Below are 23,810 nucleotides of genomic sequence, written 5' to 3' on the forward strand. Positions count from 1 at the left end.
CCATTTCATTTCTTAAGCCCTGCGACTTAAAGCCACAGCTTCTGCGGATTTTATACCACGACAAAATTTAGTTGATGAAATTCATGATAGCGAGAAGATTAACACCAGATTCACGGAGCACTGAAAGCGACTATAAAATTAAGAAATTTAATTTGAAACTATAAAATTGTATACAATTTTTCTAGCCATTTTTTGAATAATATATACAACCAAAGAAATGAATTTTCTGAATAATTCCTCGTGCATAAGTCTTTATGATTTCGATAATAATAACTAAAAATATTAGAACGCGTTCTGTAAACCTTAAACAAATTTACAATCTACTAAAACTATAAGAAAAATGTTGTTCTGCATAAAAATCCCTCTAAACAGTTTTCATGCGTTATAATGCTCTAAATCGTAAGGAACAAAAATACCTTACGACGTTTTCAGATCTCTATGTTACATCTGTTCACTTTTTTTTGCCATAATCGTGGTAATTAGAATTCCTCCGGTGTTCGTCACTTCCCAGGAGAAGAAAATTGACGTGACGATGCCTATACCAATTCCAGAGAATAAATATTGACGGAGAATGAACAGAATTTTATGGTTCGGAATCGCCATCGCGAGTCTAGATATTTTAAGGCAAGGGGTTAATTATTATAGACCTGAATTAGCCAATTAAGCGGTCGCGGACGAAAGACGAGACTTCAGACTGTCGCGAGCCAGGATAGAAATTTAATCTTTCATATTGTTCATTAGCGTGAAACTGTTGTTCCCGATGGAAATGCGACCGAACACGAAGTCGTCCGGACTATTTTTAATTATGCTGCCGTGCCACGACACTATTTCCCTTTCTTGCGACGTGTCTCGCTCGCGCGTCGACCGAAAGACAGGAGATTGTAATTCCACGCATTGTTACGGGTTCTCATCAAGACCCTCGGTTAATTGGTTAAAGTGTATCCTGCTCGTGTTTCCGTTCAATAAACCACCCCGATCAGGAATTCCAAACATACGTCAATCTGGATCATTAAATATCATTGCCCCCAAACGTGTCACAGTGGAATATCGCTCAACGCGAATCTATTCTGAACGTTACATATCGTCTAGAACAAAATAGAATATTATTTTCAATTAATTTGTTAGACTCTATTTAGATTCTTCATCGCAACTCTATATAGTGCAAGTTCTGTAATGTTTCAGATATACGGGCGTTTCCAAAATGAAACGTTATCGATACTCTAAGGTAAAACTTGAAGTGATATTTACAATAAAGATTTATAATACAGTAAAATCTCGAACATGTAATAAATTACTCTTCGGTGTACCAAAATTTTTCTTCGACGTTCTAGGACTCTTCAGAGTGCACTGGCTCAGCAGTTAACGCGTTAAATGAAACCGATCAGACTTGTCTAGAATTATCGCATAATCGTGTACCCGATTCGGCGACGAGGCTCTAAAAATCGTCGCCTTCCGCGTTTTCGCGCGCAAAGGACAGTTTGCGGAGGCGTATTAATATTCCCACTATCCTTGGATGAGGTAAGCATTTAGAGAGCATATATACCGCGGAACAGCTAGAGGGTAAAAGGTGTAGGTACCCCCCACCCGACAGAACTTGCCTTCGCAAAAGTAGACCGACGGAGGTCACACTACACGGCGGCGGCGGCTACGAGCCACGTCAGCTGGAAAGATCTTCTGCATCTCGATAAAGCCGAGGCCCAACGCCTCAGACTTTGCTCTTCTTCCTGCTGGGCTCGTTGATGTTCGCTATGCTCGAGGGTATTCATTGAAGACGATGATCGCACGCAACAGCCACGAACAATCAAGGCATTCAGAAAACTTCTTGTTCGAGATGCTAACGCGATTCCATTTGGTGAACGTATTTCGAAATTTCCTAGATTTCTCTTTGTAGTGGACAGCGGCGGTTGAACCGTAAACTCCGTGACTTCCGTGTGCTCGAATCAGCGACCGCGAGAATGTTGACCATTGTTTCGATCATCCGCACCAAGATGGCTTCCGGTTCGAGACTTCAGCACCGGGAGATAATGAGGAAGCTATTAGTCTACGGGCTGTGTGATCTTCCTTCGGTCTTGCTGTCCTCTTAACGTCGCTGGTCTTCGTTCAATCTTGCTGTCCCGTTCGAATGAATTCCATTGGAAAATGGTTATCATCCAAAATATCTGGTTCACCTAGCCTTCTGTTCCATCAGGTCAGGTCGAACCACGAACAAATCCTCCAGCAGTTTCCCCAGAATTTCCTAATACTAGGTAAGCCTCTCTCGTCAGCCTCCCAGACGACTTTCGAATCCTCGAAAAGGCTTTGCAACTCTCGATTGTGTCCCTTGATTCAATCGACTCGGCCGCGCAGGGATCAGTGACACGAGATCCTCTCCTTCGCCCGCTGAACCCGCGCGCAGTACATTTGAATTCATTGAACGTCATCAAGGTATTAGAACTATTCGTAGGCGTCTAGCTCTCTCGAGAGAGTAGCTTTCGCAACTCGAGGCAATCCCGAGCGCGCACCGGCCCATTCAGTTTCAACTGTCTCGACGGATGCGAAAGGAGCCTCCACAAAAAATATCTCCCTTCCACTGCAAGGTAGCCCTTTGATTTCTTGTCTCTACTTATTTGTCACATTTTTCTGGTTAAAACGAGACCAAACACGATGCAATCCGGAGCATAATTGCTCGTTTGATACACGGTCTGGTAGAACCTCGAGTATCCGAACCGACGGTATTAGAATTTGTAGACATTGCGTCTAGAAAATTGCTGTGATTCCTGGTGTACTTGAATTAACTTTTTGCAAAAATTCTCTCCGCAGCTTTGTTGAAGAGTTGTTTTAACTAATAAGTGGACAATAATCCCTGGATAGTCTTTAAACGACAACCCTATTATATCACGCAAATTTGATGTATTTATAAAAATGGGTGGTTGTAATTTGAAACGGATAAAATTACAGACAATTCGCATAAATCGTGTCGACGTTTTGTTTACTATCCATCCTTCTCCCCAGCGGTGATAGACGAAAGAATAGCGTCCGCACACAACGATATAAGGACACGTCGGTGTCCCGGAGTTACGACATGTATCGAGTCATTACAGCACTAGAGTCGGTAAACCCGGCCGGACCGTAAACAGACGTCTTTCGCGTCTTCTTACGAAACGCTCGTGTCCTCCCCCACTCGGTCGGGTCCTTCAGGAACAATGTCCTCACTTTTTAAGGCGACGCGACGCGTTGGGCTGGCTGCCATCTAGAACTTTCACTCGGCTCTTTCGAGCAAACATCCCTGCGTCGACGACCGATGGTTTGATGACCGAACGAGACGTGGTCACCGACCATCATCGTCATCCTGGTCACCGACTGTCATCGTCATCATCGGCGGCGGCGGCTCTGTTTAGTCTCGTTCACCCTGCACGAACGTCGCACGCAGCCTAACGAGGAGAATCTCTCCCCCAAGTGTTACGTTGACTTTTTAATGAGACTCTGACAGATTATATGTAGTCCTCGTTATGCGTGTCCCTCTTCGGGGTCCAACTCGGTCGCATTCGCCCCGGAGACTCGCGATTGAAATAGTGTTGTACCCTAACCCGTCGCATTCTCGAATAATTGGGCGATTTTTGACGGGCACGTATTTCGTTCGACCGTGCGTAGATAATTTATATAATTGCTGGTAGAATTATCGTGGAAGTTGCACGCGAGAGTAATGAACTGTTTATGGGGAAAAATGTAACTCGCCGGGAGTCCGTTATCCGGCTGTTGCAACGTCTCCATTTTCCGAGATTATTTGTGCAAAATGTGTCGTTTGTTAATACTAGTTTGCAATTTACATGGGTGCCACGAGTACTCGTGGTCCGCTAATGACCTATGATTATTAATAGCCCGCGGATTTCATGCTTTCGCGGAGTGTACAGACGCGTAAAGCGTAATGAGGAGTAATCAATTTAATAGGAAATAATGAAGTCTTTATCGTTAGATTGACTTCTAACAGAAATTTCTCCTCCGTGCTAACCTTCCGAAATTGATTCACACTAAATTGATAGTTTCACAAACCATTATTGCGTCCTTACATCTACTGAAATGTGCGATTCGCATGCGCATTTCAGCAGGTGTAAAACAAAATAAATGAATGCGGAATTTGTTGAATTTGTTTAATAGAAAGCATGACGAAAAAATTGAATTTGCAATGCAACTGGAAAATATTAAATCAAAATGTGTTTCGCGTAGCATAAACTCGGTTACGACGTTATTTTAGTGACACCCAGTAGATAATAGTAGGAGACACATATGCACAGTACCTGGAAACGATTCGATGGAAAGTAGCGTAAGGTCGCGGCGATGTAAGTGCTCTCTGCGACATAATAACATTTCGATGTATGCACAAAAAATATGCATATTTTCGCGAAATCTCATCCCCACTATCGCGATGCTAATCCCCGAGGGTCCGGAAGCTTGTTCGTCGAGAAATGATACTGTATCGGTGAGACAACACCAATGAAAAAACATCCTGATTTTTGGTCATTTTTCCATGAAACCCGTTATTTTTCATTTTTCTCGTTAAAATGAGTCCAAACACGACACAATTCGGAGCATATTTGCTCAATCAGAAATTCGTACAGTCAGTTCGGATAATGGAGGCTCCACTGTATCGTGGATTAAACGAGCAAACCTGATCGAAATTGTATCGTGTCTGGTATCATTTTAATCGGAAAACTGTGAGCAACGCGTTAGTAAAAGTTTCATAAAGAAATAATTAGGATCAAATAAGTTTTGTCAAGGCGTTCGTTTACTCAACTTAGGAGCGACATGTTCCGAAGTTTTCGCACGTGTCGAGGCACTACCGTAATTATTCACTCCGGGGGCTGTTACCACCCGGTGAATCCCGGTCTAGACCCACGGACTCGATCGCGGCAGTCGATTAGGATCGCGTCAGAGGATCTCTCGAAGCCGTGAGAAACGGTAAGAGGAACTCCTCCGAGGAGTTCTCTGCAGCTCTCGAGCGTAGCGGTTTCGTTTTTAAACGGACTCCGGGAATGAATCATCGCTACGGGAAGGAATGCGGCTCGGATCAGCGTCGGAGAAAGAAACCGGATCAACAGTTAGTGAAATGGTTCAATTAGGGATTCCCCCTCCGAATAGTTTCGTTTTCTCGATAAGAGTTTCCCGGCTTATTGATCGGGCTCCTTCTATTTCTGCTCTCGGCCCTGCCTCGCTTTTCTCCCGAGGGAACGGAGCCGAAAAATCGATCCGTTAATTCGTCATAAAATGGCAAACGTGGTTTTACCACGTTGTAAGATAAACATTTTCTGCATCGGAAATGTCTTTCCCCTAACAATGTGAATAAATCGATAATAATTCTTAAATCGTTTGAATCCGTTCGCTGTTCCAAATTTCCTCGCACTCTAGAGGATCGATTTCGAGAGGGCGGTGAAAGAAAAAGAAAATTGTAAAAATACTCGGGTTTAATTAAGGAATAATGGGAAGAGCGTCATTACATCCGTGAAGGAATTCAGTTCTTTCGTTCGATGAGGCTGTGATGGCTAAATAGCCGTACTCGACGGTGCTACAAGAAGACGACGCTACTTATGGCTGCCAGTAATGGTTAGAGTAGAGTCTTCCTCCGGGCACAGCGGCACCGACACGTCGATAACAGGGGGTCTTGCCCACTGCGGACTGATGGTTAAATTTTCGCTGCACTCACGGGCAATCGAGCAACGGAAATGAGTTTAACAATGACTGCGGAGACGATCCGGTTGCATAGGTGGCCTTGGCAGTGATAAATAGGTGCCGCAGTCATATTGCTCTAGCCATCGGTCATCCTATCATTTGAATTGTCTTTTTGAAACAACTCCAAAGCCGTAATGGAATTTCGAGTTCGCCCGGCCAATTAGAGCGAGGACCACCAATTAACCTCGTTTCGCCATCGTTCTCGAAATCTTGATCATTTCTCTACCGGCAAAACGAAATTGTCCCGATATTTTTGTTTAATCAAAATTAAATACTCTGTGCCGTTTTTCGGTGTTTTGTTAAATCGATCTTTCCTTTTGTTATCGACTTCGAGAGCCTCATTCTTTCGGAACATTTTTGGCTAAAACTTCGTTAAAACGTTCGAGCGGCTAAGGATAATCGAGTCGAGCGAAGCCGTCCTCTGTGAACGCTTGGGAAAGAATTTCTTCAAGATATTCGAATGATCGTGTAGTTACAGGACCGGGAGTAATTAAGTCGCGTAAAGACGTACTCAGACCCGTGTACACATGTTAATGGCTCCAGGCCTCATGAGAGAGAAAAAAAAGAAGAGAAACAGGGGCGAAGAAGATTGCACAGCTGAAGGAGCGTGGACCATGAGATCGTGTAGAGCCAGATTTTGAAGCCTAAAATTAAAAATTATGTGCAACATATAATTCTCCGTAACGTGGAATTCGATTTCGGATCGTAAGAAAATTTTCGGGCTTCAACCGTTTCCAATATTCAGGCAATTTCTTATCTGAAATTGCTCAGAAATATGTGGACAATAAAAAGTAATAGCGTCGATGTTGTGCAACCGTCCTTCCCGAAAAGTGTCACAGGTGTCTGAGCGTAAGAGGACGCAGAAGTTGTACGCACGCTTGCGTCAGAAGCCGGATGACTAAACGCTTCAATATAGTCCCGCGATTTCTCTTTTTTTTTTTTTTTTTTTTTTTTCGTTTATTCGTCGTGAACCAGCGTCGTGCATTAGCGGGAGCATAAATTACATTCGTCGTAGTCGTGTCCGACGAATTGTATTTCAATGACGAGGCGCGTTCGAGGATCGCGAACTAAAGGCTAAATTCCACGCAGTTTCCGATCTTGAACCGCTCTCGTCCCACTGATCCGGCAATTGGTCGGCGAGGACACGCGGTCGACGCCAGTGTCCCGCCAGATGAGGGGAGGGAGCACGAATCGAGGGGAAACGCGTTACCCTCTCTCTGCCAGCACCGGAGTATGCGCGACAGAGACGGAACGCGTCACGTGACTGGCCCGCGGCGGTAGCGTGAGGAGTATCGCGCGGTAGAAGGGGAAGTTAGAGTGGGGGCATGAGTCTCGATCTGGCGACACGCGGTCGACGCGACGCGATGCGATGCGATGCGACGCGACGGTGGTGGGAAAATCACGAGTGTTTAATTGCCTTTATCCTCCGCGGAGGATTTTTCGGGTCAAGGAAGTCGCGATTCCGGGAATCGATGGCGAGACGGACACGCGAATAATTCGTGCCGGCTGCCTCGTAAATCGGCCGGCTGTGTCGCGGCGAGGATCATCGCGACATTGTGTCGCGGTTTGACCTCCCCTTCGCGTGTGTTGACAGGCGATAAAGTATTCTTGGTGCGACACACGGTGACGCAATGTGTGCCCGCCAAAGCACAGGAATCACGTTTATGCTATCTAGAAAAAACGAGCGAGAAAAACCGGTGCCCACCTGGCGGCCTAGACTTTGTTGTGTAAGTTTCTCGTGTAGATAGTGGCAGCGAAAAGAACTGATATTCATGAATTTCTTTCAGAATAACTAGCGGACAATACGGGACTAGACCTTATCGGGATGTAAACAGACAGACTTGAAGTACAAGAGGTTATTTTTCCAGTTCAACTCCTCTTGTTATTTATTGTATAATACACTCCTCGTGACCCTGTCTTGGATAGATAAAAAGTAATGGAGTAATCAACATTCATTTCTTTACATATTTCGTTAGGGATACATTCGTAATATTTTTTTTTAACAATTTAAAGTTAACTAATCGGCCGAAAAAAGCAAACTCCTCCGAAACATATTTTTTAAATTTTCGGTATAAGCCCAGATAAAAGAGTTTTTAAATAAAATTCCTAGTATTTTCTCTGCAATTCCGACCAATTGAAATTTTCTCATCATTTTCGAAAAAGTCCAAGTCGTATGGTCCACTATCAAATAAGTATCTATCTTTTTAACCAGTTAAGCGCGTTTGACGTGTATACACGTTATCCAAAATTTGCGATGCGGTTAACGTTAATGAATTGTTAATTTCTTATCGAATAAAAATGTAATTCTTTCTCACTTTGCTTTCCTTTTTTCGTAAAATTTATAATAGCGGCATTTGGCCTGCATTCGACGTATATATTCGTCATTGCTTGATTTCAATTCGGCCCCGTGAGGGATTTTTAAAATTAAATTCCACAGTTAACTGGTTGAGAGTGTCCAAATATTAACGGGAGTCGCTGTACATTCGAACGCATTGAAGAACGGTGCCGAACCGTCCAGTGTCTCTGCGGATAGTGCAAATCGACCTTTAATAGGCGTTTACGCGTGTCGCCGACACATCGGCGCTCATTAAATCGATTTGCATACACGTCCTGCCAGGTAATCGTCCACGGAACGAATGTCTCCCTGTTTCTGCGTCTCTCCAGCGCGATTATGGTCGCTCCGAATCCACGGTCAACCCTGAATTTCGAGTTAAAGCCCGGCGGCGGGCCGCAAACGCGGTCGAATGAATCACGCTTCCTGGCACTGTGCTATCGATTCGCGGGAACGTCGTTTCCCAAGGTTCGTTACGAAATGTGCGTGCACGGACGATTTTCAATTCCGCCGGTCGAGATTGCTCGAATTTCGAGCAATTAGGCGGTTCGTTACCGGGCTTTGATGGATAGTCCGAATACCTTGGCGACTACATACGATCGATTGTTCAGAATCCAGCAGTTTAGCAAAACGATCAAGTATTAATCACGCTGTTTTTTCTTCTTGGCCTACGTGTCACGTCGCGACGACTGCAAGGTCATCGGTAGACTGCGGATCTTTATGCAACTTCCCATGAACATACTTCATTTTTTAAAAATTGTATCGTGTGAAACATTTCTTTCGCTGAAGATTCATTGTAGAAAGAGGAAACTAAAAATATTGTTACGGTTTTAACAGTAAACCTACCACGCGCGGTCAAATGACCGTTTTTGAAATTTCGTTTAGAATTTCTTGTATACGACGTTACTGTACCGCCATGTAACTTATTGACTTTTCTTATGACATACATACAACCCATTTTTCAATATTCACAACTTGCTTTACTGTTTACTTTCCGAAAAAATTTCATAGCATCTCTTTCTGTATTAACACTAGAACTACCGAGCAATAAATGCGACTGACGTATATTGCTTTGTAACAGTGACAAGACTGTGCCCATTCAGACTTCACACAACTTTTATTGTAATATGTGCTTCAATGAAGAGGTTCGTTAAAAAATTTCCGATGAAAACATTTTTACAATTTCATTAATTGCAAAAGAAGAAATTAGGAACCAGTCATTTTGACTGGTCCGGCAGTTCCAGTGTTAAGATACATATTTCTTTTTTGGAAGCGGTCATTTGACCGCCCATGGTAGGATTAGGTATACATGAACTGTCGGTAGGTTTAGTGTCAATCATATCTCGAGCAATCTGATACAACTTCTTCGGGAAAATAATCATTCAACCATAAACGAAATGAATGCGTCATTTCACGTTGCTCAAGATGAAAATCAGCTTCGCATCAGTTCCGGGACCGCTCGGTCCGGTTCCCGGAAGGTTAAAACCCAACCGATTCCTCGGATCGACGATGAGTTTCGCCCGTAACAGCTAATCATACATCTCAGCATAAGACATAGGGCATCAGCATAAGCTACGCGGCAGGGGTACCAGAAAAGGATCGGGACAATCGTGTTCCATCAAACTATATTCTCCAATCCTGCGCGCCGCCCACCGCGTTTCCGCTTCCCTATCCGCGCGGCTGATACGATCGAACGTCGCGACGCAAAAGGCAATGAAAATAATAGTTTACGAGGCGAGCGTACGAAAACCGAGAGAACGAGATTACGATCCCGGGGTCTTTGTTCTATTGTTCGGCGGGGCACAGTCGCGCCCAAAGGTGTCCCAGCGTGACGCACAATGGTCCACGGATTTAATCGTTCGCGTGTTTAATTTGTACTTTGCGCTAATTCAGTGGCAAATTAAGGCTTCTAACGTGTGTCTCACAAAAATTTTAAATCGGCCTTTATCGCATCGGTTCCTCATTCTAGGACATCAGGTAGACTGCGGATATTTGTGTGTTTACGACAAATTGGCAATCTAAAACAATAGAGCGAGATTAAAAGAATTTTAAGATGTTACAACTTATTTAAGATTTTTTAGCAGACAAGAAAAGTTGAAAGATGGCACGGGAGTGATTACCCATGCTTATCCTGCTAGAACAGTCCCGTTGAGCGAGCCTTGCGAAGGGCAAGGGCGCCCGACGATGCCCGCGGGCACAGCTGCGGGCAATGTGACGTCAGCGGGGAAAATAATCTCTGAACCATCGAAAGGAGGCGTGCCCAGTCGCTCATGCCCGGGGGGGGGGGGGCGAATTCTTTGCCCGCACGGGCGACTGTGCATGAAGACCCTTCCATGAAAATCGTTTCGTCCTACGGTAACTTTCATCGTGGTCGCTAATGGAGTGCAAAGGGTTCGAGAAAAGTGACTCGGACAGATTCCGAACCAGTAAGTCCAGATTCGGGACAACGGCGACAGCTTAGAACGCGGTTGTTGGCCGCGGGCAGAGGAAAGGCTCGTCATTACGGCAGTCTGAGTGTCTCCTCTGTTTTTTCGACTCTTGATTCGATGAGTGCGGCGTAAGAAACGTGTGTGTGACGCGCCGTGACGCGCGTGCACGTGGCTAAGAAGGCCCGACACCCTGAACAAGAAGAGGAAGTGGCTGGGTTGCGTCGAGTGCGACGACGACGACGACGACGACGAGGATGGTGGTGGTTGGAATTGGCAGAGAGAGAGAAAAGAGGGGGGTGGGGGGTTGCTCGCGCATCGGGGCGTTATCATGGTAACGCTTGATAGCCGACCGACCGTGGAAAGTCGATACCTTCCTCGTTTCGTATTCAACGGCAAGGGCAGGCCCTATCCTCCGAGCCGTGACCCCGTGGCTGTTTACTCCCGCGTGTATGCACGTATCGCCGTAACCGTCGTCGCCATCGCGCCACACCGTATCGTCACGAGGATCCATGCAGGAAACCCGTTATCAAACGCGTTATCAAACAGTAAGGCTGCAATTGCAACAGGCGCACGGCAACCGTCGCGCCGGAAAATTCCAGCAATTTTTCTATCAGGCCGACGGGCGGACCGATTTTCTCACGACCGGGAATTATTTAATCTCCTATCTACGACACACGTTCCCCGCGGGGTGTTATAGTCATCCCAGAGACGCGTCCTCGCGTGACCGACATATATTTTCGTGGACCAACCAGCTGTTAGGGTAATCATCATTTTCGCGGATAACCGCCGATTAGACCGAGTCGCGGAGACGATTCGCCGGGAACAAAAATATCAAATTGGACTCTGCTGACCGAGTCGGTGACCTGTAATACATATACTGGCCCACGAAAGTATTTAAACGGCCTTTAACACGGTATAAACTTTTTAAAATCGGACCAAACGATCTGACTTTTTTTTTAGCAATTACAAGAATTGGTTTTCCACATGATGCGCGAGAAAGATTTTGAAAAAATTGCAATTGGTAAGAATTACATGGGAAAATAAAAATGGCACTTTCCAAAACTTTTTTATTTGAGCCTGTAGTGAAAATTTTAAATATGCGTTTTGTAGATCTATGTTGGTTACGCGCATACGCATGACGCAGATAGAAACGGCACGCGTCGAAAGGTGTTAGAACCTATGGTCGTGAAAAACTACGATTTTCACCACTTTTAACTACTTGTAGCTCGTGTGTATATTAATCGATTTCGATGAAATTTTCAGCATGTGTATAACGAACGTAAATCTTCAAAACGCGTATTTGAAATTTTCATTACAGGCTCAAATAAAGAAGTTGTAAAAAGTGCCATTTATATTTTTCCATATAATTCTTACCAATCGCAATTTTTTCAAAATCTTTTTTGCACGTCGTTTGGAAAACCAATTCTTCTAATTGCTAAAAAAAGTCAGGACGTTTGATCAGAATGTAAAAAAAGTTATACTGTTTTAGAGGGCGTTGGAATACTTTCGCGAGCCTGTGTACATTGGGTAGACGTGTATGTTTACACTCCTCGGCGGCCGAGGCCACTCGAGCTGAGCTGGCAAACGTTTTTAAACTTTTGGGACCATTGTTTAACACGAAGTGCCAGCCGGGGGACCACCTGTGGATCGCCCAGAGAGGTTTTCTGTTCGATTTTTCCTGAACTTTCCGTAGCTTCGACCTGGAGGATCGAAGTCGCAGGGGGAGTTAGGCTATTCAGCAACGTTTATACGTGTTCCGTGCGCAATCGACCGATGGCTCGTTTACGACGCGAGGTTTCAAATTTCCGCAGCTTGCCCCGACGTCTAAAATCCCCGACCTTCGACGCGCGAATCATGTTCCCGGTTACGAATCCCCTGCTCGTCGAATATTCGCTATGCGAGGCACCTCTGCTAGCGATCCGTGGTGGGATCTTAGGGAATAAGGACGATCTTGTAGAAAAATCATGCGATCGGAAAAGTAGATCAGGCGCACAATATATTTTTATGGAGCAGAACGAGCGACTAGTTCTACAAACAGCTATTGTATATTGTAATGAACTTCGGAAATTATCCATTGAGAATCGGCCGCGAGAACTGGGCTAACAAGATAAAAACAACGGAATTATCGAACGGATCTGTTTGATGGGAAAATTACGCGGCGAGTTAAATAAAATACCCATTTACCTTCGCGGAGTCCTCGGAACTGGGTGCATAAACGATCTTTCACTTCTGCGGCGCAATTTCATGTTTATAATAATGTCACGTGGTAAAGAAATGTACCTTATTATTATCTCCTTCAGTTGCATACAAAATCTTTCTTGATTTATGGTCTCAATTCAGCAAATTACATTCCACTAAAGAACAACATGTAAAATAAAATTAGAGATAGTATTTTAAATAACATTTCCTAGAACTTGTATTTTAAACAAGATTTAATTTTTTAAGATCATCGTTTGAAGAACAACATTTAAGATAAAATTAGGGAGAGTATTTTAAATAACATTTCCCAGGACTTGTGTTTTAAAGAATATTTCATTTTTTAAGATCACAGTTTGAAGAACAACATTTAAGATAAAATTAAGGACAGTATTTCAAATAACATTTCCCAGGACTTGTGTTTTAAAGAATATTTCATTTTTTAAGATCACAGTTTGAAGAACAACATTTAAGATAAAATTAGGGATAGTATTTTAAATAACATTTCCCAGGACTTGTGTTTTAAAGAATATTTCATTTTTTAAGATCATCGTTTGAAGAACAACATTTAAGATAAAATTAGGGAGAGTATTTTAAATAACATTTCCCAGGACTTGTGTTTTAAAGAATATTTCATTTTTTAAGATCACAGTTTGAAGAACAACATTTAAGATAAAATTAAGGACAGTATTTCAAATAACATTTCCCAGGACTTGTGTTTTAAACAATATTTCATTTTTTAAGATCACAGTTTGAAGAACGACATTTAAAAGAAAAGGACAGTATTTGAAAAAAAAAACATTCTACAGAGCTCGACAAACAAGATTCTACTTGTCAAGAACATGATTTAAGGAGTGACAATTAAAGTACGTAAAGTGTCAATCAATGGACATTAAGAACAAGAAATGTTCATCTTAAGTACCGAGTTAACGTACGGATGTTAACCTCCTTAATTTTATATGACTGTCCACACGGATATAATTGACATTAGCTCTCGCGCAACACCAGATTGGGTCGCACCGGTATAATTAAGAATATTTACGCGCGCTTAACGAGGAGCAACACCGTCACTCACGCGTTCGAATAAAAATGAAGGACAAGGATAGGGAAGAATTAGGTAATTAAAACCGCTCCGTTAACGGCGGCATTCCCACACGCTGTCAGATAAAACGGTAACGACGATGCGCTGTTGATGCCGCGATTCGAGTTCGCGAGCACACGGTGGCAGGAAAAACGCGTGAGCCTTGTTGCGGTAGGTAATGGCGCCACTTTACGTTCTTGGGTCTAATCATCGTTTTTATCATTAAACTCGAGAGAATTAAACGGACGCGCGATTGTCGCGTGGGGAAGGGTAGTCAAAATTTTATCATGAAAAAATGAAACAGCAAAGTATAAAGTTATAATTGCAAAGTAACGGATTATTTTAGAGTAACTGGAATGCAGTAAAATTAAGCTAGAAAAAGGACATTTCCATGAAGATCCACGGTTTATTTGTCAGTGAACGTACGACGCTGGTAAATCACTGGCGAACGATCTAGGCCCCAGTGACGGTGCAGCGGCGATCGAAATCGCTGGAAATCGAATCCAGAAAATGCCGGGACTTTCTCTTAAATTGCCGGGCATCCGAGGACCGAGGCATTCCGCGACTAATTCGTGAAAGTCAATTATCTAATTTGAACGGTAACGTTTTCACCGATGCGACTGGATGCGGCGCGCATTTTGCTCAACATTTAAATCTGCTAACCGTGTCTCCTACAAGTACACGCTCGCCGTGAAGTCAAATTCATTTCCGTTTACAAGCGTAAATTAATATATTAATACTTATAAAATACCCTAAATTTCAGTTGTGACTCGTTGTAAGTACAGAGTGTCTCAAAAATGTACTATCTTGAGAGGACTGATTCCCAAGGTCATTTGAAGCAACTTTTTCCTTTGCGGAAATGTTCTCCGCAGCTTTGTTCAGGAGTTATTAGCGAAAAACACGGGCCAATCGGAACGCGGCTTCCGTTGAGCGCGGCGTTGGCATTGGTCGAGCAGGAATCCGTCCGCTGTGACGGGCGCTCTGATTGGCCCGTGTTTTTCGTTAATAACTCCTGAACAAAGCCGCGGAGAACATTTCCGCGAAGGGAAAAATTACTTCAAACGACCTCGGGCATCACCTCCTTCAAGGAGAAACAACATTTTTGCAGTCAACAATTTTATAATTAATTGATTGTGATTCTCTACTCGAAAGACCAAACAACGAATTAAAATTGTTGTGAAAAGTAAAACATATAGTTTCGAGAATATCGAATTTTTAGAATAATTTGAGAATATGAGACGAAATAATAATGGGAACAAACGAAGTAGTGTGATCGATGGAGTGTTGCAGACATTTTTGCGGCCTGCTTTAAAAATCGAGGTACGCAGCCAAGAGATTAATAATTATCTAGTTCTGGACGGGTGTCCGGCGCTGTTACACGCGAATGCGGGTCGTTCCACGAAATTGCAGATAATCAGAGGTTGAACTTGTTTCCGGCGGGAAGGTTGAAGACCTTTTTCTAGGGATTCTCCTGTTGTACGTTTAGAAAGTTGTCTCTGTCTGTGGATGATCGAGGCTGGTCAATACTGTGCGTCTGTGGCACGCGTAAAGTGTCCCTAATCGCGGCCCGTGTCCCCATACCGTGCTCCCTTTTCTATTACCAACAAGTACAAACAAAAATGTCCATTAATAAAAAAACAAATGTACTTTTTTGTCCAGAAGTAAATCACCATTTACCGTCCAAGTGCACAAAATCCGCAGTCCAATTGTAAAACAATCTCAAAATGCGAAGAGAGGTCCGAAGCCTAGTCGTTATACTCCGCAAGCCGTGTAATTAGTAGAAAGTCTCGGAGTACGTGTTAACACAAGATCGAGCGATAAGTCGAATGAACACATTCGAGACGATGATTCCTAATAAGAAACTGTCAAAAAATTTTGCAAAATTTCCGAAGAAAGAATTCAGCCTCGATGTTGATTAAACGAATGAAACTGACGGGAGCATAAACGTGCACGATTATCGTGCAGGAGGGTCGCAACACTCCAACGCGGGAGCAATATTTTCAAAGTAATCAACGCACCCCAGCATCCATCATTTCGATGATGGACCGTTTGATTTCCCCGAATTCGGGGTCCGTCAAAGGCTGGACGCAATCGGCGCGCATTGTTACGGAAAAAAGGCGCTGCGGTTTTCTGGGGAGTCCGTGTGTCTGTGTGTGTCTGTGTGTGTGTTGTCAGCCCCCGGGACGATTCGCGGCGTACATCAAAGGCCGAGATAATGAAAAATCTGCTTTCGCTGTCGAGGAATACATGCGGTTTAGAGTTCTAGATATCGGTTCCTGATCGTCGGCTTCGGTGTTGTTGCGGTCTCCTTTCCGGGGGATGAAAGTCGTTAAATCCTTCGGAACCGACGCCGTTCCGCGGGGCGAGCGTAACCGGGAAGCTTTTGAACATCGAGAACGTGAATACGTTCAAGTGAGGCAATAAGTAGACCACGGTGTTCAATGAAATCAATATTCATGGTTGGTTTCCAGCATCCCACGCTGTTATTGACTAAACAGAAGGTCAGATAGGTATTTTTAATTGACGTCGCATCGGCTCGAACGACCAGCTAATTCATTTCGATAGCAGGGGTTGTCAATTTTTTACGGCCACAGTTTGCAACTGAAAAATCGGAAAAAATTCTCGAATATGTGGTTCGATGCGCTGAATGCGTCAATTTTTTTTTTTTTTATCTTTAGATACGTTTGAATGGGGGAAACGGTGCAAAAACTGGGGTTCCCTTTTGTTCCCCGTAACTACCCTTACAGGGGAGGTATAGGGCTGAAACTTGGTGGAAAGGGATCTTTCTTGGTAAGCTATCGAAGGAGCCACTTCCGGTCAGAATCGGCGAAGGGCGTTTTGGGTACCTCGATCCAGGTCGACCCTTCGGTTCATATAAATGGAACAAAATCGAATTAAATTTCTACAAAAGATTTTGCAGCTTCTGTTGTCCCGCTGGTCCAAGAACGTAAAGTTCCTTTTATTTAAACGTGACGCTCCGCGATTCAGGGAAAGCCGATGGGCAAAAATGACTTCGTTCTGCGAAACGGCAATTCAACAGCCTAACGGAATGCATATCATAGTCACGGACGCATCGGCCGAGAGCGTCCAACAAGATTTACAGGGTACGAAGGAGACTATGTGTGCCGCATGCATTATTAAACCCCGCGCGGTTCGTCCTTCGCGTAATTCGGTCAGACACTATTCGTATATTTCATTTGATCCGACGCCGACCTACTGACCTTAACTGTACACAACTTTTCTACCGTCCGTGTCCGAGCGAGTTTGTTTAATTGAGATCGTAACCGCGAATGAAACGCTCGACGGCCCGACCCGCGATTATCCCCTTTAGAGCCTCCGAGAAATTCGAGACGACCTTCCTCGCGATCATTCTTCGCTGACGTCACGCCCTCACGCCGAGACGGATCTCTTTTGAAAGGATGGCAACGATCGGGGAAAGTTTCTTCGGGGTTGAAGCGCGTCTCCAACCCTCGCAGTCGCCGAATCCCTCTTACACGATGTAAGGATCAGGTGCTCGGGTTTAAAGCCGCGGGAGCATTAACGACACCCTAAATTGAGGACGTTGATCCCTTTTGATATGAGGGATGAATGCTGAAAGCTCGGGCGAGTGTTAAATTGCGCCGCGATTTCATTTAGCCTCGGCGAGACACGCTCATTACGTAAATCGCGCGTGAGACCTCTAAGCTGTGCTGTCAACCCTTCACTTCTTAACTGTGTACAGAGAACATATGAACTAAAATTGTTCTGAAAACCACGTTCGTACACGGTTCAAACATTTTAAGAAACGCTTCGAGACAAGGTTAAAAGATTTAAAGAATTCTGTGCTCTACACTTTGAAAGTCTACGCAGCTTTTGCAGGCAAGAGAGGCAAAGAAAAAAAAATTATTTGTTTAAAAGACCCTGAAGGGACTCTCGGAGTACCCCATTTTCCCGGCCAAGGGCTAACCGAGGGTCGCCATTGTGGATTCAATCTTCAAATCCTAAAAGACCCTCGGATCCATTTGGACTTTGAATCATCCCCTCTGAGTTCACTGTTAGAGCGCGTGCGCGTGCTTTCTAAAAGAGCGAAACTCGGGTCGCAGTATATTCATCGCGAGAGAAAGGTTAATCCTGGATCTCGTACGATATACTAAGGTTGCTCGCCTACGCCAGGTGAAGCTACAGGCTGTGGGAGCAGATAGTACACAAAAAGGATTAACCCATCTGTATCGCGGACTTTCCGCCCCTTAGAAAAGCGTTTTTCAAGCGTTCTCCAAAGCAACTGTACTCGCTCGACGGTGCGCAAGTGTGAGCCTGCCTCGAGACCTTAAGAACACTTTCCCTTTCCGGTTACACCTCTCGCGAGAAGTGTCGGCCGAGTGGTCCACAACTTCGCGAGCTTCAATTCGAAGAAATACTTAAGTCTTTTAGAGGCCATCGTTTTCATCAGAGCGGTGAAAACAGCCCTTAAACAGTGCAAACAGGCTGAACGTATCCGACGTACCACGAGGGTTGTTTTCACCCCCTCAATACAAACAAATCCTATACAATTATGTACGTTCCCTGAAAATTTCAAGGGGTTCTCTGTCAGCTTCCCGCAACCCCTATTCGAGCGCCAGCCTTGTGACAGTGATCGCAACCGATTTCCCGTTCTTAATCGCCGCGTACACGACTTGATCGTTACAAGGGATGTATCCAGTGTGCTGCGGGGGTTGTTTTCACCCCCTAAAGAGAAACAGTGGCCTCTAAAATAATGCCCAAGTTGAATATTTTCTAAAATTCTATACAATTATGTACGTTTCCTGAAAATGTCAAAGGGTTGTCTGTTAGCTTCCCGCAACCCCTATTCGAGCGCCAGCCTCGTGACAGTGCTCGCAACCGATTTCTCCGTTCTTAATCATCTCGTACACGACTTGATCGTTACAAGGGATGTATCCAGTGTGCCGCGAGGGTTGTTTCCACCCCCTGAAGAGAAACAGTGGCCTCTAAAATAATGTGCAAGTCGGATATTTTCTAAAATTCTATACAATTATGTACGTTTCCTGAAAATGTCAAAGGGTTGTCTGTCCTCTTCCCGCAACCCCTATTCGAGCGCCAGCCTTGTGACACTGCTCGCAACCGATTTCTCCGTTCTTAATCATCTCGTACACGATTTAACCGTTACAAGGGATGCATCCAGTGTGCCAGAGGGGTTGTTTTCAGCCCCTGAAGACAGACAGTGGCCTCTAGCGGAAGTTGAATATTTTTTTAAATCCTGCATATCATGCAGGTTTTATAAAGATTTGAAAGGGTTGTTTCTCAGCTTCCCGCAACCCCTATTCAATCGCCAGCCTCGTGACAGCGATCCGCAACCGATTTCCTCGGTGTCAGGCAGTCCGAGCACGGCCTGACCGTGACAGTGACGTATCCGGTGTATCACGGGGGCGAGTTAATTACGATTCGGCCGAATGGCGACAACGAGAGGCGCCCGTAGTAGGTGGCCCGTCAACAAGTTGCAGAACGCGCGCGCCATAGACTCGCAACCGGTTCCAGATAGGAGCGAAGCGCCGCGGCTAACGTTCACCGCATTCGAGCACGAGTTTAAACAGCGAGCCGAGCGGTTTTTCGCGGCTCGTTTTTCTTCCCAGGCCAGACTAGCCGCGTTTAATGTATTCCACCAAACGAATTCCGGTTGTTCTCTCTCTCCCTCTCTCTCTCGGCTCTTTCTCCCTCGCGTGTTCCCTTCACATACAGGATTTCACGAGGCCTCGGCTTTTTCTCCCGCGCCTTCTTTTTTCTCCGGTCGTTCGAACGCGGATCACGTCGGCGGCACGGAATCCTCGGTTACATCATTTTTCCGGCTTCCACGCGGTTCAGCGTCGCGGCAATTACCAGCGATCCGATGCAATTGCAGCCGAGGTTTTCGGCTGGAAGGTCTCGGTTAACCCTCGGAAATTGTCGCGTTTAAGATCCTAGGATAAGACTTCGTCCGGTGTTCGCTCCTTTCAATTCGACGCCGGTCTCAAACGAGAGAAATTTCGAAAGAAATTGAAACGTTTACGGTCCGCTTGAAAGAGCGCGACTCTAAAATTGTAGTTAAAAAAAACTATAAATATCGCCGTAGTTACGTGATCGTTGGCCTTCCGAATCGAGAGCGTCACCGTCAAAGCGTAAGTGACAGGAAGAGATCAAATAATTTGACAGTGTCTGGAAACAGAAGGGTGGTTGTGTCGCCCCGAGGAACGTGTGAGGGTTGTCCCTGACTTGTTAAAAAATTCATCCTCTGTTCCCTCGTTCTCTTGACGCAGAAATGTGTCCGATTATTTTCCACGGCGAACTTTGGCCTTTAAGGGGGTTGTAGCCTCTAACAAATTGCTTTCCTCATAAATTAGTTTTCTTCTTTCCTCGTAACTTTCCTCGTAACCGTTTTCGAGCAGGAGTTTCTCCAAACATTAAACTACAAATAACAAGAACAATATTTACCAATATCGTTACGTAAATAATCCAATCAATTACTCTCAATATTCTGATACTCCTAATCCTAAATTTTTCCGTTGTTTTATAAGCGCAAAAATAAATACACCGACCCTTGACACGAGGATTGCTCACATTCCATCGAGCCTCGGGGGGGGGGGGGGGGGGGATCAGCGATATAAATTCTTGTTCCGATCGTAAACATTCGCGCAACGTGCTCCGCTCCGAAACAAATTGAAACGGGGAGGAACAAGTTCGATGATTGCGTCGGACTCGATTCGTTCGTGTTTCGATTTAGAACGAGTGTATACAGGGAAAGGGGTGGGGAGGGGGATAGGCTGGTTTATTGCCAGTTAATTCAACGTGGCCGACCGACCGTCAACGCTTCTATCGCGGAGCGGACAATGCGATATCTGCCGGCATCGAGTCGTTTTTGTTGGCCGTTCGATTGGTACACGGAACAATGTGCCGGTTTCCGCGGAAACTGTGCTGCAGAACGGAAACGGTTCGTCACGACCGGCGAATGACGCCACCAAGTGCGTTCGACGCGCTCACGGTTGAGATACATTCGAGGATCGCGTTTCGAGATAGCCGAGAGACACTTCAAGGATGAGGGAAACACTGTCCTGTCCTCCCCGAACAATCCGCCATTTTGCTCGGAAACTTTCCAGCAACCTGATCTCCGACGACTCTTCTTCGTTTCAAAGCATACTTACCTTCCCGATTGAGAAAACGCTGATTTTGATTACAGAGCTTCGAGATTACACTGCGAAATTATTATTATTATTATTGTTGTTGTTGTTATTCGTGTCGTGTACAAGTTCCATCTTGGAGAACAAGTTGTAACGATGCGTGTACCATTCTAATGACTCACGGTTCTCCAGCTGCCTGATAAATGACAACGAGTCATCGTAAACAATCAATTATTTATGAGCCGTTATAGTGCGTCTTAGAGTAATCGTACGAGCGAATCGAACCTGTTTGAACCGAGATATTTTATCGTGAACGCTTGTAATACTTTCCCGTGAATGTTCATAATTTCCCGACGTAACGAAGGCGACCGAAAGTTCTTCGTTTTGATCGGAGCGTTCATCGAAATTTTTAGAGAACGGGATCTCGGTGACGATCCAAAAAATATTCTCTAAGGGAACAATAGCTGGCCAGATGATGCTCTTTTCAACAAAGAGAGTCTACTCCTTCGCGACCTCTGTCCTCTTTCACTCTTTGTGGATTAAGGTCTTTGTGATTCGGCACCGGGCGCCGAAAATCGGTAAACTCGCTTTCATCCATCTTCTATCCATCGGGTTACCTTGGAAACGGTCGTTCCAAGAGAAAAACCACCTGAACGCCGCGCGGGTACATTTCAAATTCAAAAGCCCGATCCGACGGTGAAAATACTTTGCTCCCAAAGCTTGTGATTCGAAAGACAAATACCGTGGGCGCCACGTGCATGTTTCTTTTTCTTTTTGCTCATTTGTTTAGTCGGTGGTCCAGTAATTCAATTTTTGGTCCGGTATCCAATATAAGATATCGAAATTTTTCGAGTTCGAATAAAGAGAATTTCGAACGGAGGCTGTAAAAAAATATCATCGCAGTTGAAGAAGCTGTTAAATCGTGGCAAACAAATTCTTCGGTCAGAGAGAAACTTTAAAGAATAAAATAACAGCTGCGCCGTTTGAAAGCTACACAGGTGCGTTAATTACGGCGAAGGACTTCGCTGAAAATTGCAGCGCAGCGTTTGTAGTAGAAGTATTTGCAAAGCGGTTTAGATTTTAGAAAATTCTGTGCAACATTTCACTTTTGCGAGTCGAACGAATGATTCTTGCCGTCAAATCGCACGGCGCTCGCGTCGAAGCGGCACGAATCATTGCGGCATAGTGCACGCGTTCCGGGTCCCGGGTTCCGCAGCTATCCGAGAAACTCCCGAGTGAAAAGGAAGTCGCGGATGCAGTGGTCCATGAACGTTATAAAATAAGTGTATTATCACGTAAACGGATACGCCACGGAACCGTTACGGTAACTGAGGCAAAAGGTATACCGGGTACGCCACGAAGTAACTAGCGCGCAGCATAGCGCTACCGTTAATGGTCGGGCAAATTCCCAGGGAAACAAGTCATCCGTAAATGTACACCCTCTTCCAACAATACTAAAACTCTTATTAATTTATTTAGCGTGCAACCACGTGCAAAATAACGAAACCCTTTTTTTCTCTCTCCATCGGGGTTTTAATCCGTTTCAGTTGGAGCATCCTTGAGGCATTAATGAGAGAGAAAAAAAAAAAAGAAAACCATCTGCTGAATTTACTCTCGACGTTAACTGCGAAAGCAAGCCCGAGCAAGATCCAGTTATACTCGGGGCTGTGTTAAAGTTACGCTCTGTAAGCAAGAAACATAATCACAAAGAGCGGTACTACTGTTACAAAAGTTAAGGTCGCTGAAACGCCGGTGAAATATTACGCAACTCGTGTAATTTTCTCTTGCCAGCCGGAGAGATGTCTTCGGTTAAGGAGAAGAGCGGTGAGACAGTGTGTTCTCTCTTTCACGCTGTCGTGCGGTTAATTTGCTCGATATATATGAAAAGTTCGGCAACGGGCACACGACGCATGCTCGAGATCTCGAGGGATATTTTTCCGTATTCGTTCAGGGAACTAGACGCCCATCGGCGTGCTTCGCACACAGACAGGCCACATCGAACTCTCGCCAATCGTCGCGAATTGCGGATACAGTGTTAAAAGCCGTTCACATATTACTCCCACTAGAAGCGAGGACGTTTTATGTTACCTCTGAATTAGGCCTGTCGACGTGTCCCTGTACTCGCTATCTCTCGCTCTTTCTCTCCCTCTCTCTTTCAACGAACACGATCGTTACGTTTTCAGATGTCTTGGCAAAGAGTGTACCTTGCCCTCGGACTCCTCGGTCTATCGTTGCTCCTGGCCAATGCCGACAACAGTGTGCACATTCGGTCAAAGTATAATCAACTGGTCACCTCAACTACCCTGAACTGGCTGCCGCGTGCGCACTATGATCCGTCGAGGGAAATAGTGATCGGTGGCTTCGAGATCGAGGAAACCGAAGGTGCGTTCAACTGAGGTCAAAAATAATTCATGTCAATCGTTTGTTCAAACCTGCAAGCGTCGAAAACGATCGCAATCGGAAGCGGAAGCGGAAAACCTCTGGCTGTTAGCGCGTTGGTATTAGGCCTGTTCTGCTTTTGCAATTACGGTTGGCAGCACCGCACGAGGAAACCGCTTTGACTTTGTAAATGCCCATGCAACGGACAGCTTCAGTCATTTTTCTGGTAAATCTATCTTCGCGCGAGCGTCTTTCTAAATGAATATTTGACGCGAGATCAATTTTTACATATAAAAACTTGCTTCACCGTTTAAACATTAAAAATTTCTTCTGCACAGATCCGAGTAGTAAAGACATTCTAATAAAACGGCAAGTAACATTTTTCAAAAATTAAAAAAAAAAAAGAATTGCAGTTTTACAAAATATTTTCAAGTCATATGGTCCAATATCAACAAAGTTATCGTCTTTTTAAGAGTGTCCGAACATTAATAAGAGTCGCTGTTTGTAGTAATGTCAGGATTGAATTTAGTTAAATTTAATAGAATTATTATGGTAACCGTATGCCA

The 23,810-nt window shown here is 44.6% G+C and overlaps 2 protein-coding genes across 2 annotated transcripts in view; one reads left to right on the top strand and one right to left on the bottom strand.

The window, feature by feature from the left end:
* Miga (mitoguardin) overlaps positions 1-23,810 on the bottom strand; it is a 44,267-nt gene that overhangs the window by 14,995 nt on the left and 5,462 nt on the right. The gene's annotated exons all lie outside the window — the stretch shown is intronic.
* Uzip (beta-pore-forming protein unzipped) overlaps positions 1-23,810 on the top strand; it is a 32,131-nt gene that overhangs the window by 4,945 nt on the left and 3,376 nt on the right. The window contains exon 2 of the mRNA XM_076797928.1: positions 23,049-23,247. Within this exon, the coding sequence (XP_076654043.1) occupies positions 23,049-23,247 (199 nt within the window). The remainder of the gene's footprint in view (positions 1-23,048; positions 23,248-23,810) is intronic.

This window comes from Halictus rubicundus, chromosome 12, assembly GCF_050948215.1.
Source record: "Halictus rubicundus isolate RS-2024b chromosome 12, iyHalRubi1_principal, whole genome shotgun sequence".
NCBI lineage: Eukaryota > Metazoa > Arthropoda > Insecta > Hymenoptera > Halictidae > Halictus > Halictus rubicundus.